Genomic DNA, 17,200 nt, shown 5'->3' on the forward strand with positions numbered 1-17,200 from the left:
TCCTCCTTGCACCCCCCCCCAACACCTTTGCCCTTCTTTATCCCACTCACTCCTCTCTCCTAGAAAGTTCAGTGACTCATGCCTATTGTGGGCATCGGTGATCAGGCCCCCACCTGGGTAAACTACTGCGGCCAAGAGAGATGAGGGGGCAGGCACAGGCAGCTAGTGAAAGGGGTTCCTGCTGAGCAGTGTGGTCCAGTGGTTAGCCAGAGACCTCCTGGAGTGATCAGGATCCTTTAGTTGGGACAGCAGCTATAAGACAGAAGAACAACAAAGATAGCTAGCTACCCTCTTTTTCTCTTTGTTTCTCTGTCTCTCTGGCCTCTCTCTGTCTCTATCTCTCTACCTCTGTCTGCTGTCTGTCTGTCTCTCTCCCAGTGCCTCTTCTCTTCTCTAACTTTTCTTGTCTCCTTCAGGGGCTCTCCCCAAAGTCCTTAAGCCACCCCTCCTGACTCTACCTCCCCAGTTGTCCAATCTGGAGACCTTGGACCCAGGACCCCAAGACTAGTGCATTCCCCCCGCCCCCAGCCAGGCTGCTAAGCTGGGGTCACTCTGCCCTTCTGTCTACAGCCACTCTGGGAAGGAGTCAGCCTCCACTGCGGTCAGGCTCCTGGCAGCAAACAGGACAGTAGGTCCCTCAGCCCGGTGGCCTGGCCTGCAGGCCAAGGGTTAGGAAGGCATTCAGCAGGAGCCTAGTGTGGGGTCCTGGCCCCCCTGAGACCCTCCCTGGCTGACAGGGGCTCTCAGCAGCCCTGGCCTCCCCAGGCTGCCTGTAAATTCTTGGCATTTTCAGCCTTCGGTTATGCAAACAAGAAATAAATCTCAGTTGCCACAAGAAATAAATCTCGGTTGCCGAACGGAATAGCTTGGGGTTGATTTCCTAACCGCTCCACTGGCTTTCTGGGCAGTCAGTGCGGGGGATGGGGTGGAGCAAGTGGCCTCTGCTTCTCAAAGGAATGAGATGATATTTCCAAGAAGGGCTTAAAAACTGCTGTTCCAGAAGTCCTGGCTTGGGGATGAGCAATTGGCTGATATTCAACTGGAAGCAGCAGCAGCAGCAATAGTGGCCGCCGAAGACCACTTGCCCCAGAGGGACAGGTTTATTTGTTCATGTGGCTTGGCTAGTCAGTCTGTGAGCCAGGGCCATGTGTGTCGAGCTCTCTCCTCCAGTGTCTAGAGTGCCCAGGCTAGGATGCACATCCTCTCTGTCTCCCTCAGAGCAGGAAATGCAAGCCCCAGACACATCGATGAGCTGTACTTTCTCCGTAACATTTGATCCCTCAACCTTAGCCACATTCAGTTACTTCAACTTCAGAATGGCCCTGGAGTATATCTGTGTTGGCCTTAAGGGCCACCCAGTACCTGCGGCACATGCAGCTGTGGTGAGGAGCACATCCCCAGGGTGCACCGGCCAGCAGTGGGACAGCGGGGGAGGTCCTCTTCATGGATGGTTTCTCTTGGAAGTGGACGTCTCCATGCTCCCTGCCTCCCGGCGTAACCGACGAAGGATCGGGCCAGGGACATTATGGTTGGCATTCACTGGGCACCCAGATTGTGCTCTGTACTTTGTGTCGATCTTAGCATTTAATTCTCACGGTGGCCTTAGATGACGAGGTGGTCAGTGATGAGGAGACTGGGGCGTGAGGAAATGGGTGACCCATCCACGATCACATGACCAGGGAGTGTAAAGTCACGATGAGAGCCATGCTTTAAGCACCAAGACCAATTTCTCTGAGTTGTGGAAGCTTAAAAGCCAGGGGGTGCAGAACCTCTGCATGGGGGGGTCCCCAGCTGAGACACCCCAATCTTAGCCAGGCCACAGAGGTGGCTTCTGAATGCTTACCATCTCTGTCTTTACAATCACTTGGCCTCTCTGGGCCTCAGTTTTCTACCACAGGAGGAAATGCAAAAAGATTGATCCATGGACAGGGCAAGGAGAGGCAGGGAATCGACACTGGAGTCAGGCACACAGGTCAGCTTCAGTCTCTCCACTTGCACAGGAACCTCTTTGTCTGTTTTTTAACACACACACCCCTAAGCTTCAGTTTCCTCATTAAGAATTTCCTCAAGCAGGGCAGTGGTGGCACATGCCTTTAATCCCAGCACTCGGGAGGCAGAGGCAGAGGCAGGCGGATTTCTGAGTTTGAGGCCAGCCTGGTCTACAAAGTGAGTTCCAGGACAGCCAGAACTATACAGAGAAACCCTGTCTCAAAACAAACAAACAAACAAACAAACAAACAAAACAAAAAAGAATTTCCTCAAGTAAAGACAAGGTCAAATAAAACCTGCAAATATCTGGTGGGGTCTCCAGATAGAGATACTTCACAACCCTTGAAGTTGAAATCGCAGCCACCTCCCTCAGGAGGTGAGACCAGCAGAGCTTTGTGGACCCCTTCTCCTGATCCTAACCCAGCCTCTATAGGTCGATAGCACACCACAGGACCACCATGCAGGGGTGACAGAAGGAAGACCATTTCTGAGCACCTTCCTCAGGAAGCTCTTCAAAGGGATGTCTCTATCTCAGAGGGAGAGGAGGACAGGAGGGAGGCCAGCAGCATCCATCTGCCTGGCATAGTCTGCTCCTGGCCAGCATCTTTGCCAGGATGCTCAGCTTGCTATCCGACACATAAAGCCTTCGTGGTCCTCCCCATCAGCACCAGCTTGGTGTTTGCTTGGTTTCCTTTGGGCACTTTAAATGTTTGCTGAAATGGCTCAAATACATGAAAAGATAGAGAGAAGAGGCATCCAGCTAAAAAGGCAACGTTTCACCAAGGCCGTCATGCTCCTGCCTCTGCTCCTTCCTCCCAGCACAAAAAGCTATTCTGAACCTTGTTCTGGGATACATACTCTCTTCCTGTTTCCTCCGAGCAGGAAATGCAAGTCGTCAGGCCCAAACCCTGCCTGTGGGCTGTACAGCCTCTACCACACACGATCACACCAACCTCCTCCAGGACCCTGTACCTGACCCCACTCTCATGTCCTGAATGCCATCTTCAGGGTCTGCCTTGGCTGCCAATGGCTCACCCCAGGCCTGAAGAACATTGCCTGCCCTCTGATTAACAGCCACATTTACTGGCTTACTCAGTTGCCAAGTAGGGACAGTCATCCTTTCCCCCTGGGTTGCTGGGGACTAGGTTAGAGAAGGGCCTCGCACTGGAGCTAGCAGGGAGGATGGGGAGTGCTCTTTCTAGATCAGACTCTGAGGCTGGGGAGCACAAGCAAGGCCAGAGACTGTCTGAGTTCTGTGTAGATTCTTGGCTTCACTGATAAATGAGCTGGTTTGAAGCAGAGTTGGATTTTCTTCTTAAAAGCAATGTTGACGGTGGGGTTAGTAGAAAGAGATACTGTGGGAAAGGACAAGGCGCTCCCAACTGTGGATATGCAAGGTCTCACTGAAGTGTCTCAGCAGAAACCACCTTTTCGATTTTTGATGGCTCCAGGGTCTCAAAAAGTTGCTAAGAAATTTTTTTCCCGCTTCTTTTCCTTTTTAAGTACGTAGGGTTGCAGGGTAGTCCTAGGGATGCCTTAGATGGGGAAAAAAAAAAACTTGTAAGATAAAGGCTTGGGTCACAGGGTTGACAAGGGCATAAGGCATTCCTTTGACAGTAAACGGCCGTTTCTTGTGAGATTCCTAACAAATTGCAGGTTTGCAGTAGGGAAAAGAGAAAGGCCATGTGTGTGTAGACCTCAAGCATGACTCGTCGATATTTTGACTTCTTATTTGAAAACATCTTGATATCAGAAGAATCCTGTCTGTATGTTGGCAATCCTCACCGTTCACGTTCAGTGTGCTGGAACTTTTGGCTCGGGGAGACGGGGGAGAGAGGGTTTGGGGAGGGGGGTGAAAACTTCAAGCAGATTCCAGAATGAAGTGTTCCTTTTGCTCAGTGCCGCCCAGTGGCGTTAGTCCAGGGGACCTTGCCGAAGTGTGACCTGGTACAGCATTCCTGTAACCCAGCCATTCCCCTTGGGAAGGTCATGCTGAGTGAGCTTGTAGCAGAGGGTGTAAGCAGGCTCAGCTGTGGAGAAGGCCACAGTGAAGGGGGGGGGGGCTCTCTCCCAGTGACCACAGCAGAGTGAACTGCAGCTGGGCAGGGGTGGGAAGCTTGCTGTTCACATCATTCTTCTTGGCTCCTTGCCTTCAAAAAAAGTTAAAGTTATAGCCTAAATATGGTGCACGCCTGTAATCCTAGCACTTGGGAGGTAGAGACAAAAGGAGATGGGTGTCTCAAACACGAGACCCTGACTTTATATATATATATATATATCATAAATATATGTGTATATATATAGCATATATATTATACACACACATATACACACACATACCACATACATACCACACACACACACTCACACACACACACACACACACACACCACCACCACCACCACCACCACCACCACCACACACACCAAGGTCAGAGGTTAATGTGCAGGGTTTGGCTCCTGGGATTAGACTTAGGTCATCAGGCTTGTCTGCAAGCTCCTTACCCTCCTCTGCCATCTTTCTGGCCTTTCATTGTACTTTTAAATCCAAACTTATTTGAGATGTCATCTCCCCATTGTCACTCCTCCCTAAGACCAGTCACTGTGTCCAGCAGCCTGCCATCCATGCCCTCCATCTGTGCATACACAGAATACATCCCCAGCATCTTTCCACAGAACTCGGACCATGCCATGACAGGTGTGGATCCCCACCATGACCCAACTGAGTTTGCACTATTGGTGGTGCTTTGGTCATGGCCTGTGTTCACTCACACGCCTCTGGAACATCTCTGTAAAACTGCAGTGAAGAGGCTCAGCCAAGCTGTAAGCCTCTTTGCTAGGAGGAGACCTGCAACATATACATCCTAGGGTTTGTTGCTCACTGGTTACATAACCATACAGAGCTGTTTTACGCAGTCACCTCCACTGTGCTCTCAGCATTCCTGGGGATAGAAGCTGAGAGGGTGGCAACCACTGATCCAAGGCATGGCCCACTCTACACTGACAGTAAACAGTTGCTTATCTGAATCCTGAGCCTCATGCACCTTTCCCGCAGAAAAGACACAAGGAGCATACGGCTGTCGCAAGCCTCCAATCCTTGCACCCTCCCATCTCCCTCGGGGGCCTTTTTACTTGCTTTCCCTCAACCTGAAATACCTCCCTCCTGGCTTTCTTTCAGTGGTTGGGGTCTCATCCTTTCAGCTCAGATGACCCTGACCAGCTTGCCCCAATTGTTCTTCCCGCCTGGTTTGTCCGTGGTTCACATCACTACTGCGGGTTCACTCATGGATCTAGTCAGAGCCCTGGAATGAGAATACTTGTCAACTCTGCTCATCCCTGAGTCCCTATACCGAGGACAGAACTGGCACATAGCAAGTGTGCCTGAGTGGGTGTGCCAGAAACCCAAGGTCCCACACTGGTGTAAGAAAACAGTTCAAATTATAATACATATTTATCTGGGACTTTTTCTAGAATCTTGTGCTGGCAAGTTTCTTCTTATTGAGACATAATTCACATATAGGAAAATCCATGTACTGCCATTTTATGACATAGGACAATGTCAACATCCCTAAACATTCCCATGTCCCTTTGAAGTTACACACACCCACCACAGGCCTGATGAAGGTCGGTTATGACTTACTAAAAGGTCCCCTTGGTAGAATCCCACATTTGCAGACACCAAGTCTGTGTTTTTCACTTTGGAAACCTGTCGCCGTGACTGGGCACACTAAGGGGACTCATCTGTTCCTTCTCACGGCAGACTGGAGCCTACAGGGTGACTGGAGCTCAGCTATTCAGCTATTTTCCAATTAAGATCCATTTATATAGATAACACAGGAACAAAACAGGCTCGCTTGGACTGCTCAGCCACCGAAGCCACACCCCCACCCGGGTCTGCATCTTTCCTTTCATCCTTATTCTCTGCCTGGTGAGAGACTTTCTTTGCTCTCCTCTCTCCATGCCCTCTTCCCGACACAGTTGTGCTTATTGCCCCCATAGAACATATTTGTACAATGATGCCCAGGAGCCTGCAGAATCCCTCTAGAACTCACACTGGAATGCAGCAGAGTTGGACCTCGAGCCCAGGGCCAAGGCGAAGCACAGGCTGGGGCTCGGTATGTATGCTGCTGGCTCAGATTATGAGTCTATGCTGCTCCAAGGTGCTAGAAAAGGCACTGACGGTCTGATGTCCAAATAATAGCAGATCTGCCTGCGTCATTTTCTCAAGTGGATTCCTTTCCATGGCCATTGGCTGGTGCCTCAGCCTGGGAACGTCCCCAGACGCCTGTCTAGCCTGGTGTTGGTATCCAGAACCTCAGCCTGGCTGAACCAGGCCATCTGGCTGGGATTATCTGCTGAGGGCCCAGGCCAGTGGGTGGGCTAACAGATCTGGTAATAGGATCCAGCTGTGGATGGCCTATGCCCCACCCATCTGCTTACAGCCACAGGCCCACTAGGGAAAAGCAGAGAGTCTGCTTTTAGGGAATCCTACTCACTCAAGAGGGCCCTAAGTCACCCTGAATCCCATAGGATGGGGGAGGCTCGTTGGAACCTTGGGGTTCGTATATGTGGATTATAACTTGGAACCTACCCTGTTTAGGAGAAGTGACCTTCACTCTGAAGTGTGGAGAGGTGTCTAGAAAATTCTCTACTCAGGAATGAGCTTGCTTCTGACTGTCTAAGTAGAATCTTGGGGCCCTGGAGTCTACATCTAATCCGTGTTCCAGAAGGCTCCTGCTGAGCAGAAGAATCTAATGCAGACCCGGCAGTGTCTGCTGCACCCTAGCCACTGTGGGCCCTAACAGCCACTCGGTAGCATCCCTGGGGAGCTGAGGGAAGAGGCAAACAGACTGGAAGCTCTTGCTGGGATCTCAGGAGACAGACTTAATAGCAGGACATGTGGGGTGAACAGATTCAAGGTTAGGGCCTGGATTCTTGACTTCAGGAAGGGAGGGACACTCACTGAGGTGAACAAAATGAAAGCATAGACGTGGAGGGAAGCAGAGCTCCCAGTCCTGTGCTGGGCACTGGAGAGGCTAGTGGATTGTTCTGAGACAGGGACTCATGTAGCCCAGGCTGGTCTTGAATTCACTATGTAGCTGAGGATACCCTTAAATTACTTATCCTCTTGTCTACCTCCAAGTGCTAAAATTACAGGTGTACCTCCTCATATTCGATTTTAGAGGTGCCTGTTTGAAACCTGTGCAGATATGCATGGATGTCCAGGAAGAATTTCTCATAGGGAATGGTGATTCATGAGCTACAGAGATCCCCAGAGTAGCCAAAGCACACAGGCAGTACCCTGGGGTGTTTGGAGCACTGGGTCCTTTAGCATCTAGCCCCAGAGAAAGCCAATGGATTTTCTTAGAAACACATAAAATCAACTAGGTATGGTGGCACATGCCCATGACCCTAACAGGACGCTAAAGCAGGAGGATTGTTGCAAGTTCAAGACCAGTTTCTTAAACACTGGGCTATAGAGCAAGGCCCTGTCTCAAAAGGCCACACAAACACACACAAAAGAAAAACTAAAGTCAAGGCCCTTAGAACAACATCTAATAATTCTGCAGTCATAATCCAAATATTAAAGACTAAACTGAGTGAAATTGTTGCCTCATCCCTCATCCAGTGGTGGGTTGGTAACTCCCATAATTCCATAGTCACACTGAGTGAAAAAAACAAAACAAAACAAAAGGTTCTGTAGACAGCATGCTGGGGATGCAACATATTCAGAATTTCTCTCTACCATACAGTCCTGGGGCCTACTGGGGCCACCTCTGCTTCTTTGTGGCCCGAGCTAGAGTGGAAATGACAAATTGCCATCACAAATCCATGTTCAATGTCATCTTGCACTCACTCAATGTCATGGACTCCTGGGATCTCTTCACAGACCCTCTGATCTCCTATTGAGGACCTCTGACCTAGGGAAAGAAGGAACAAGAAGCCAAAGAGACCAAGACTGGACCACAAGAGGGAGGTTTCAGTGGTGCCCGGGTTGTAGGAAGAGGGCAAGTTTGGGCGTATGTCCAGCAGCTATGCTGGTGATAGGTCCATATGAACTATAAGGTCAAGGAGATCATAACAAAATGACCAGCCTGCGGATAGAGCACCGGCCACACAAGCATAAGGGCCTGCGTTTGGATCCCTAGAACCCACAGAAAGCAAGATGCAGGTCACACACATCTGTAATCCCAGCATTCCTGCAGGATGGGAGACGGAGAGAGGAGAATCCCCCAGAAGCCATGAGGCCAGTTAGTCAGTAAGGGGAACACAGACCCATCTGCAACAAATGAGGACCAACACTCTGGGAATAGAGAAACTGGGAGGCAGCTGCAGGGATGGGGTCCTAGTTTCTAGATGTATTTGTGAGCACAGATTCTCCAGGAGCTGCAAGGAAGGGTTAGGCCCAGGGATTATGCAGAGGAAGAAGGAAGGTGATGTGCAGAGGCCTGAAGAAGCTCCACACTGGTACATCCATCTTCCTTGTGAGCCCCACTTGGAGCTGATTTTAGCTGGAGGTCTATTAAAGAACACGCAGCTGCCTCTCCCCTGGTTCCACATTCAGTAGTGCTGGGCCAGCTCTGGAAAGTCACCTTTCTAACCAGCTCCCAACTGAGGCTGATTCATGGGCCCTGTAGGCAATCCCTGCACTCTTCCAGTGCACCACTGGGACTTGGCAATGGAGCACGCACCTTCCAAAGTCCTCATGGCAGGAAAAGATGGGTGGGCAGAGGAGGGGGAAAACGAAGGAAGAATTAGCCTGAGTGAGCATGACCTCAAGCCATGCACCCCTCCCTGAGAGCCTTGACCTTCCAAGGACCCCTTTGAATGGCTCCAGTGAACCTTATGGAAGCCTGAGTTCTGGCCTGAGAGACAGAGGAGGGGGATCCAAGCAGTGTGTGCAGCCAAGAGCAGCGAAGGAGCGGCTGAGCCTGAGAACTCACTGTCCACCTCTCCAACTTTCTCTTGGCTTCCAAGGAGAGGAGCGCCATGGGCTCTCAGGAAGAACATAGCCCTGCCAAAAGAAGGGAGCCAGCTCATGGGGTCCAGGGCACTTGGATGCTGTGAGCTCAGCGCTGTTTGGCAGACAGCAAGGCTAAGAGAAAGTTCAACTTGGCAGACAGACCTGGAAACCTGTACAAGGGAAAGATATGAGCCCACCCCGCAACCCCGCAACAGGCTAGCACTCCCCTCGGGGAGAAGGCAGGGCATGAGGGCTACACTCTTATCGTTGTTGCTCCCCTCTCCCCATCAATTCCTTGAACACAATTATTGAGCTCTCCCTGAATACCTGGTGCTGTGGTAGATGTAGAGATGAAATACTGAGCAAGGTTGCATCCCTGGCTTCACGTAATCGACACTCTGGAGGGTAAGAGAGATAAAAAGAGATGCGTGGCATAAACCCAGGGAATAAAAAATGTGTGAGACCAGTGAACAGACATGAGGGAGTGAGCCATGTAGGTGGGGAGATGGTTCTGGAGAGAGTACCGGGGTATAGCATGGCCAAAGGCCCTAAGATGGGTGTGTGCTTGTATAGGAGGGAAGTGTGGGGGTGTGGCCTCTGGAGCGGAATGATGAAGGGAGGAGTGGGCTACCCTTAGAGGACCCTACAAGTCAATATTTTCAGCTTTTCTTGTGAGATTGGGAACCCAGGGTTAGCACAGAGCAAAAGAGGGCTTACCTAGTTTCAATGGGATCCTCTGGCTATCCAGCCAGGGACATGCTGTTTGGAGCAAGAATGAAGAGAGAGAGGCCAGTGAGGGAACCCTAGGAGAGGGGATCAGTGGCCCGACGTGGTACATTCTCAGCCAGGTAACCACCTCTAGCTGCTGATCTGTGGTCTGTCATGGAGCTTCATGGGAAGGAGCCACAGGAGGCTTCATCCCCCAGCCCCTGCCATTTCACTGTAGCCCTCTGTTCCCCTACAGCTGGAGCAGTCCATCAAGGTGAACTTGAGGTCACACCTGGTGCAGGCCCAGCAGGACACAATCCAGAACCAGACAACTACCATGCTGGCACTGGGTGCCAACCTCATGAACCAGACCAAAGCTCAGACCCACAAGCTGACTGCTGTGGAGGCACAGGTAACAGGAGAGCCATCAGAAGGCCAGGCTGATCCCCCAGGCTTCCCATCTTTTCCTGTCACTGTCCTGGTGAGGTCGGGGCACTGGGCAGAGGCATCACTGACAAAGCCCCTGCCCCAGGGGTTAGAGTGCACTGGGAGAACTGGGTGATAAAGAGACCATCCAAGCAGCAGGCCAAGCAGGGCAGCCAAGAGGGAGAGCAGGAGTGGGGGACAAGGAAGGAACAATCCCTCCTGTGTGCCAGACACTCTGCCAAACCCTGGCTCCAGTTCAGTGCAGTAAGCAAATCAATCAAGGTACCCTATTGCCCTGGAACTCACCAAGAAGGCAAGCAGGACACACAACCCCTGTATGTTACTCAGTGACCATGCCAGGGACCTGGCACTCAGAGAGAAAGAAGGGTATGTTGCTGGGTCCACGGGCAGAATGGGAGGCAATGAGTCCAGACAGCAGGGTCAAAAGGACACTGGGACACAGTGTTACTAGGACATGAGCCAAGTTGCTAGGAAGAGCACACCAGACAGGGAAAGCAGCATGTATAAACGCTCGGAGGTGGGGGCAGGGGGAGGTCGAGCCTCCTGGCTTCTCCAAGGACATGGAAGTGCAGGGAGATAGTAGAGAGAAACTGAGTCATGGGCCTAGTGAGGATCAGCTTTCCACATATGGGTTTTGTGCAAAGAGAGAATAAAGGGGCCACAGCATAAAAGGCTGCCTCCCTCAGACTGCTGCTATAGGAAAGGGATGAAGTGCATAAGGCAGAAACAGGGAGCCCTGTGAGGCCAGCAGGACACTAGAGTCAGCAGACAGTGAAGCTAGTTGGCATTCTGTTACTGTGATAAATGCCATGATTAAAGGAAATCTAGGGAGGTGAAGGTTGTTTTTTGTTTTTTGTTTTTTTTTTTAACTTATCCGTTCAAGTAACAGTCCATCGCTAAAGGAAGTCAAGGCAGGCACTCAAGCAGGAACAGAGGCAGGAGCCACGGAGGAATGCTGCACACTGGCTTGCTCTCCATGGCTTGCTCACTTTGCTTTCTTATATAACTCAGGACCAGGAGTAGCATCACTTGCGGAGGGCTAAGCCCTCCCGTATCAACAACCAAGAAAATGCCCCACAGACATACCCACAGGTCAATCTTATAGAAACATTCTCCTAACTGGGACTCTCTCAGATAACTCTGGGCTGTCAAGTTGACAGCTGAAGCTAGCTAGGAGGGGCCCAGATTCCATATGGCCTTGGAGGGAAGGGACTGTTAGGGGTCATTTGGAAGATAGGGCTGATGGATTGTATGTGAGGTCTGCACCCCAACAGCCAAAAGATTAATACTGATGTGCAAATGTGGTAGTGAGGAAGGACAAATTAGAAGCCAGCTAAGTCATGTAGGGCCTATGAAAGATAGTAAGCTAATAACCATGGAAACTAATAGCTTTAGACCATGGCAATTGATTGGCAAGTTTCAAGAGTGGCAGACCCTTGGGTGTACATAGCACACATCCCCACAAACCTCCTGCTTATTGGGACAGGTCCTAAACCAGACATTGCACATGAAGACCCAAATGCTGGAGAACTCACTGTCCACCAACAAGCTGGAGCGGCAGATGCTGATGCAGAGCCGAGAGCTGCAGCGGCTGCAGGGTCGCAACAGGTAAGCCAGGACAGGACTAGAGCTGCAGAGAGAGGCTGGACCTGCCAAGTGTCGGGATGGGCCTGGGTGAATGACACCGTAGGATGGAGCTAGGACTGGGGACAAAGCTGGGGTGAAGTTAGAGCTAGATAAGGATCAGAATCAGGCTCAAAGTCCAAACAAGGCAGCTCCAGGCCTGGCTCCCAGCGTTCGGTTCAGTATCGACAGAGGCCACGTATTTTACTTTTCGTCTTTCTCCTTCCCACCTTTCTTTTTTTTTGTAGTGTATGCATGCATGCACATGAACACACACACACATGCATGCATGCATGCACACATACACACCCATGCACACACACATACACACATGCACAGAAGTACGCATGAACACTCACATGCATGCACACACATGCATACAAGTACACACACATATGTATGCACACATACACACATGTGCATACATATTGCCCCTTATTTGGAGTTTTGTTGTTGGCCTTTGGGGGGACTCAGTTTGTCAGTTCTGTTCTTCTTGAGACAGGTTCTTTCTATGTAACCCAGCTGGCTTCAAACTTTCTATCCTCCTGCCTCAGCCTCTGGTACTGGGATGATAGGTTTGTGCCACCACACCCATCTCTCTTTCCACTTTTAATTCTTGTTACTTTATTAAGATACGATTTTCACGTTCTGCTCTCCACATTGTGAACTTTGACTGGTTTCTGTAACTGTAAGCACACAAGCCTGAAGTAACCCTTCCCGAAGAAAGCAGTTCCCAGCATCTGTCCTCATGGTCAGTCTGGTGTTCTCTACAAGTAAGCTCTGGGGACACCTGGGGGAAAACAAACACACAAAAACAGCCCTGGGGTAGAGACAAGGCAGGGAAATATGATGCCAACGCCCACAGCTTGTTTCTGCAATTGAGTGGTTACACACTCCAATTGCAGTGTGTGACCACTCAATTTAATCCTTTCTCCAACTTCCCAGAGTTCCCCAGTGTCTATTTCTCAGGCCCTAGTCAATGGACATTAAGGTCATTTCTGGCTTTGTACTAATCTACCAATGCTTCCATGTTTGTTTGATTGTTTGTTTTGTTTTGTTTGTTTGTTTGTTTGGGTTTTGGGGGCTGCATTGGGTTTTGGCTTTTCGAGACAGGGTTTCTCTGATTAGCCCTGGCTGTCCTGGAACTCATTCTGTAGACCAGGCTGGCCTTGAACTCAGAAATCGACCTGCCTCTGCCTCCCAAGTGCTGGGATTAAAGGTGTGCGCCACCACTGCCCAGTGCTTTCACATTTCTTCTCCCACAGACAAAAGAAAAATGCCTGAAGAGGAGGGGCTGAGTGGAAAGCTTTCTTTTCTTAATCACTCTGCTTTTTATACCAGAATACACCATGTGCTTATTTCCCCAATTCGGCTGTGTGGTATAAAGGCACTCAGAACACTTGCCTGTGTCACACCCCTAGTACTGCAAGCAGATAAAGAAAACACCACAAGTGCAAGCCTGTCTCCTGTACCTGTTCTATTTCCATAAAAGTCCATCCCAGTCAGGGTTCTCCTTCCTTCCGCTCGCCCACACTGAGACACATAGCATCTTTTCACATCTGTCTGTCTGTTCCCAGCACCCCCATACTGCCTTGCATTCCTCTCTTTTTCCTCTCTTTTTTGTCTCCCACATTTGAGGTTCCACCAGAGGCTCTGCGGGTGGGTCCCCACCTCCCCTTCCTAACTCTTTGCCAGTGCCTTCATCCCCTTCCCCCATGGCTATAGCACAGTCCTGGGAACACCACAACAGAACAGACCCACCAGTCCTGGCTGTTGGGCATCTATGATGCTTCTCCTTTCTCACGTATAAGCAGTATCATGCCCACACTCCATAGAGACTATCTCCTTTGGGGTGGGACACACAAGGTCAAAAGACATCCCTTCTGGGCTTGTGCCCCTGGCTCCTGGCTTGTTGCTGGGTCCTTCCACCCTGACCTCATCCCTTCGCACACTTCTATTCATGTGACTCCATAGTCTTCCCCCCTCCCCCCACCCCTTGATCTGAGCTACAGTGGACACAGACTAACAGACTGTGTGACCCTGAGCCAGGCACTGAGAGTCTCTGAGCCTCTGCACAGTATCTGCAACTGTCATATTCAGCCCCACCCACCGAAGCTGGGGGGGAGGTGAATGCTCGGAGTGGAGACCATAGGCTCACCCCTATGTGTCCACCTGGCAGGGCCCTGGAGACCAGGCTGCAGGCACTGGAAGCACAACATCAGGCCCAGCTTAACAGCCTCCAAGAGAAGAGGGAACAACTGCACAGTCTCCTGGGCCATCAGACCGGGACCCTGGCTAACCTGAAGCACAATCTGCACGCTCTCAGCAGCAATTCCAGCTCCCTGCAGCAGCAGCAGCAGCAACTGACGGAGTTTGTACAGCGCCTGGTACGGATTGTAGCCCAGGACCAGCATCCGGGTGAGCAGGAGGGAGTAAGCATGGGCTGGGGTGGAGAGCCAAAGATGGAAGGGAGACCTTGTGTAGCCTCCTCAGCCATTGCGGTCCAGGGACCCATTGTGGGAAAGGCCAGCTCTCTCCTACCATTTGCAAAAGAGAAACTCAATGAACAGTGATTATACTGGCCACAGCAGCCCCTAACAGTATCCAACTCAGACTCTGCCCTCGTCTCCTGGGAGATCTTAGCCATGCCTCTGTTCTACACCTGGCCTCAGTTTCCCTATCTGTTGATTGGAGGTGGCGATAACAACACAGGCGACCACAGCCTACACTGACAAGTCTGTGTCACATCTCTCTTTTTTTTTTACAAAACAAAAACAAGCAAGCAAACAAACAAACAAAAAACAAAAACAGGTCTTACCATATAGTTCTAACCTGGAACTTGTTATGTAGAGTGGACTGGCCTCAAACTCAGAGTCATACCTGCCTTTGTCTTCCAAGTGCTCAGATTAAAAGCATGTGCCGCCATACCCAGTTATTCAGCTTAGCTTGCTACACATCTCCCTGGGCCTGTTTCCCCCAAAGAATGGAAGAGTTGGACACAAGTGCCTGGACCTCCCTTCTTGATGTTCCTGCAAGGCTTACAGAGCCACATGGAAGTGGGAAGAAATGTGGCATCCCCAGCCTACCATAGAAAGGAGACCCATGCACAGCCTCTTTAGCACGCCTGGTTCTCTCTGCAGCCACTTAACCACCAAGCGTTTATTGAGCACCCACTGTGTGCCAGGCAGGGGCTTGAGAGGCAGACACTCAGCAGCACACAGCTGCCATGGTTCCTATCCCCTTCAAAATTCCTTACTGTTTGTCAGGTCTCAGTGGGAAGGAGAAGGAAAGGGCCCACTGTCTGCCAGGCACGCTTACTTACTTAGCTTTCTGCCTTCAGCTAAGCATGCTAAGGGGATGAGCCGCGAAGAGGGCACTTCAACCAAAGGCCAGCAGGGGGCGCAAGAGAGGCTGGATGGGATAGGATCTCTTTTAGAAAGCACAGACTGGTATGGAGTGGAGGGTAGCTTTGTGGGTGAGAAACCAAAGGGGCTCCTGCTGTAGAACAATCTGCAACCACCTTGGGGGAGGCTGGGCCTCTGTAAGCTACCCAGCTTCAATCAGGTGAAGGGGTTCCAGGCTGATAGGGAACTGGTGCAGAGGAGCCCTCCATGAGTTCACCCTAAGTCCAGCAGGCTAGGGAAGCCATGAGTGGGGGAGGTTCTAAGCCGCAGGATATGCAGTGACCAGAAGCCATTACGGGCTTGTGCACAGCCCTGGCAGCAGGACGATCTGAATGAGTCCCATGTGTGTGTGGGTCTCTCACAGGCAAGGACAGGACCTGGGCTGAGGCCTCTCCTTGCAGGTCCATAGCTCTCCTGTCTCCTCCCCCTGAGGCTGAATAACTGTTCCCTAAGTCCAGTGGGAGGTTGTGTCAAGCACCTGATGGATCACTCTCTGTCCAAACACTTGCCTGACTGGCACCAGGAAAAGACTTTTGATAGTTGTTCTTGCCCCCTGTTAACAGATGGAAAACCCATGAAGACTGGTGAATGCGAATTGAGCAGAGGGTGGGACAGGGCATGCTGAAGCCCAGTGAAGAGCCAGCATGGCTACTCTGCAGTCATGCAGTGAGAATAGGGACACAGGCTCAGTTGTGCACTGTGTAAAAGCAGCGTACATACAGTGGTCCATTTGCCCAGCCTCCCTGTGTTCAAATGAGATATCCAACTCCAGGGAAGGGTGGAGAGGAGAAGGGCTAGCCTGTGGAGTAAGCAGAGTGGGGGAAACTGGATAGATGAGGATCCAGGACACACATTCCACTGCACCACTTCATTGCCTATATCAGTCCAGTTGTATTTTTAATGCTGTCCTCTGAACCCTTTTTCCTGAGCCCAAGATGCTCCCAACAGAACCTGGCTCCTAGGAAACCCTCCAACACAATAGTCCCAGGTAAAAGCATCTTTATTGGACTTTTATGGCTGTTGCTATTGTTCACTGAGGAAATGGGCTGTAGACATAGCCTCAGAGAGAGTAGCTAGAAAGAAACCCCAGGCCAGCTCCCAGCCCTGCCCTGGTTCGTTAAGTACAGTGTAACCTGCCTCTGATTACCTCTAAGCCATAATGTTACTCGAATTTGCTGGCCTCTCTTTCCCTGTGGCTGTAGGGATCTGAGGACAGCTGCCATGCTGCCACTAGAGACTCCTGCCCAGGAAACATTCTAGACACTTCATTTGTGATATGGAGCAACCCCCTTCAAACATGTCTTCCAGTGCCAGGATCTGGGAGCCACCATCCAGGTGTAAGGCCCAAGCCGGAAGTCTCATCCCTAGTAGCATCCTGTTGGGTTGTTTGTTTGTTTATTTGTTGTATTAATAACCATTCCTCCACTATTCGAGCTCCATCTTTAGGTACCTGCCTCTCAGAAAGGTTGGGTTTTAGTAAAATCCCATGCCAAGCCTACTAAGCAGGCTAGACAGGATTTTTAACTCCCTGTATCTATTGGAGTCATGGAAGATTCCAGTCTCCTAGTCTCAAGAACACCTTGCTTAGGAAATGTATATGGGCCCTTGAAGGCCAGTGGTCAGCTTCTAGGAGGACAGGATGAGGGGTCTCTAACTGGGGCTGCAGGAGAGCCAGTATATCAGAGGGGCACAAGAAAGCCCAGGTCCCCTCTGAAAGATACTCCAGGAAGGGAAGGCTGGAAGCCCTTGGGTCAGTCCTCATCCCGAGCTTCAGTTTCTGCCCTGGGACATGGGAAGTGTCTCCATGTGCTGGAGCCTAGCAGCCCAGCTCTGGATTGCCTGTTTTGACATTTTCCGGGAGCCAGCCTGGCCTGGAATGGTTTGAAGCAAGACACAGCATCTGACTTAGAGGTAGCTTTAAAGACTGATGGTCTCTGGCCTTCTAGCTCTCTAACTATACTGAATGCTCGCTGATAACTTCTAAAAAAAAAAAACAAAAAACAAAAAAAACAGGGCAACACCAGGGCCAAGAAGTGGGAGTGGGTGGGTATGGGAGTGTGGCGGGG

At 50.8% G+C, this 17,200-nt stretch overlaps 1 protein-coding gene across 1 annotated transcript in view; it reads left to right on the top strand.

The window, feature by feature from the left end:
- Nucleotides 1–17,200, top strand: part of Angpt4 (angiopoietin 4) — a 34,131-nt gene that overhangs the window by 4,264 nt on the left and 12,667 nt on the right. The window contains exons 2-4 of the mRNA NM_009641.2: nucleotides 9,917–10,072; nucleotides 11,594–11,715; nucleotides 13,910–14,148. Of these exons, the coding sequence (NP_033771.1) occupies nucleotides 9,917–10,072; nucleotides 11,594–11,715; nucleotides 13,910–14,148 (517 nt within the window). The remainder of the gene's footprint in view (nucleotides 1–9,916; nucleotides 10,073–11,593; nucleotides 11,716–13,909; nucleotides 14,149–17,200) is intronic.

This window comes from Mus musculus, chromosome 2 (genome assembly GCF_000001635.26).
Source record: "Mus musculus strain C57BL/6J chromosome 2, GRCm38.p6 C57BL/6J".
NCBI lineage: Eukaryota > Metazoa > Chordata > Mammalia > Rodentia > Muridae > Mus > Mus musculus.